The 1227-nt window shown below is 39.7% G+C and overlaps 1 protein-coding gene across 1 annotated transcript; it reads right to left on the bottom strand.

The window, feature by feature from the left end:
- Window positions 1-17: 17 nt before the first annotated feature.
- On the bottom strand, window positions 18-1116 carry LOC111670934 (centrosomal protein of 192 kDa-like; the record flags this gene model as incomplete). The annotated part of the gene is made up of 3 exons (XM_023427894.1): window positions 18-78; window positions 285-425; window positions 991-1116. Coding segments are annotated over 3 exons (328 nt in total), but the record flags the coding sequence as incomplete, so codon positions are not given.
- Between the last annotated feature and the right edge of the window lie 111 nt (window positions 1117-1227).

Raw genomic sequence — 1227 nt, 5'->3', positions numbered from 1 at the left:
GAGTCAATGTTGATTACCTGAAAAGCTGTACTTCTGAGGGGCCTTGAAGTGCACCCAGACCATGAAGCTTGCTGGATTCTGAGGGAAAAAAGTAAAATTGATCATGTGAGCAGTGACACCAGTTTAGCGCCTCAGGTGGGATAGATAATCAGTCTGGAAACTGTTTTACCCATAATATCTTAATGTTACCTCAGCAATCTTCACAGGAAATGTGAAACAAAAAGATGTAGCATGAAACAAATACATAATGACTACAATGATTTGCAATGATTTTGGCGACTAACCTCTCCGTAGCTGGCGTGCATCACGTGATTCATCACCGAGGGAGAGGACACTGGGGTCATGTGTCCAGCCTGCTGCGTTGCTTCAGATGTCATGGTACCAGGGTGCTTGGAAAAGTTGAAGCATCGCCACGCTGTAGCGTTCTAAAGGAATAAGACGTAGAATGTGAACCACTTTGATACAGTTTATTGTTGCCACTACTGTGTTTTTGCAGCATTGCACTGACAAACAAAGCATGAGTTTTTAAAAAGCAATTTCATTTAATAGAGATGAAGTATAAAGACCATATTTATGTTGGATTTGCAACATATTGCATCAAATTACTTTTTAATAACTTTTAATGTTGACTTAAAAATTGCCATTATAGGAGGAAATCACCCAAAAATATTTTGCTCATATTTCATGATGTCAAAACAGTGATAAAACTCAGACTCAGCTTTTGCTCTGTTATTAGGTCAGATGTTTAAACACTGGGATAAACTTAAGCTTTGTTTTATGCCAAAGGTCACAAGGCATCTTAAACCAAAATCCAGCTGCTTAACTCTCAGATGTTGCATTTAAATGAGTGTTCTAGCCTTTACACTGTGTTGTCTTGAAACTGTGTAGGTCCACACAGCTGCCACTGGAGGTCACTGCATCACTGTTGTCGATAGTATGTGTGTGGTAGTAAGTGGTTTTAGAATATGTGGAACTGTAGTGTTGACTCACTGCACTAATGACCAGGCGGATGGGTACTGTGGCATGAGTCCTGTTGAGCAGTTTGAGAGGAAGAGCTTTGGCACTGCCTCCTGGAAGGTCTCCAAAATCCAAATATCCAGATTTGCTTGCTTCAACCTGAGAATCAAAAATGAATTAGAGACGCTATCTCAGAGATACAATATCGTCACCTTCCTAAAATAATGGCCTAAGTCATGTTTTGACAAAAATGTTTTTTTTGCCTAAATC

Source organism: Seriola lalandi, unplaced genomic scaffold, assembly GCF_002814215.2.
Source record: "Seriola lalandi dorsalis isolate HSWRI2012SDOR001 ecotype SW California unplaced genomic scaffold, Sedor1 jcf7180002006334, whole genome shotgun sequence".
In the NCBI taxonomy this organism is placed as follows: domain Eukaryota; kingdom Metazoa; phylum Chordata; class Actinopteri; order Carangiformes; family Carangidae; genus Seriola; species Seriola lalandi.
This window is presented reverse-complemented; position numbering and strand designations above follow the sequence as displayed.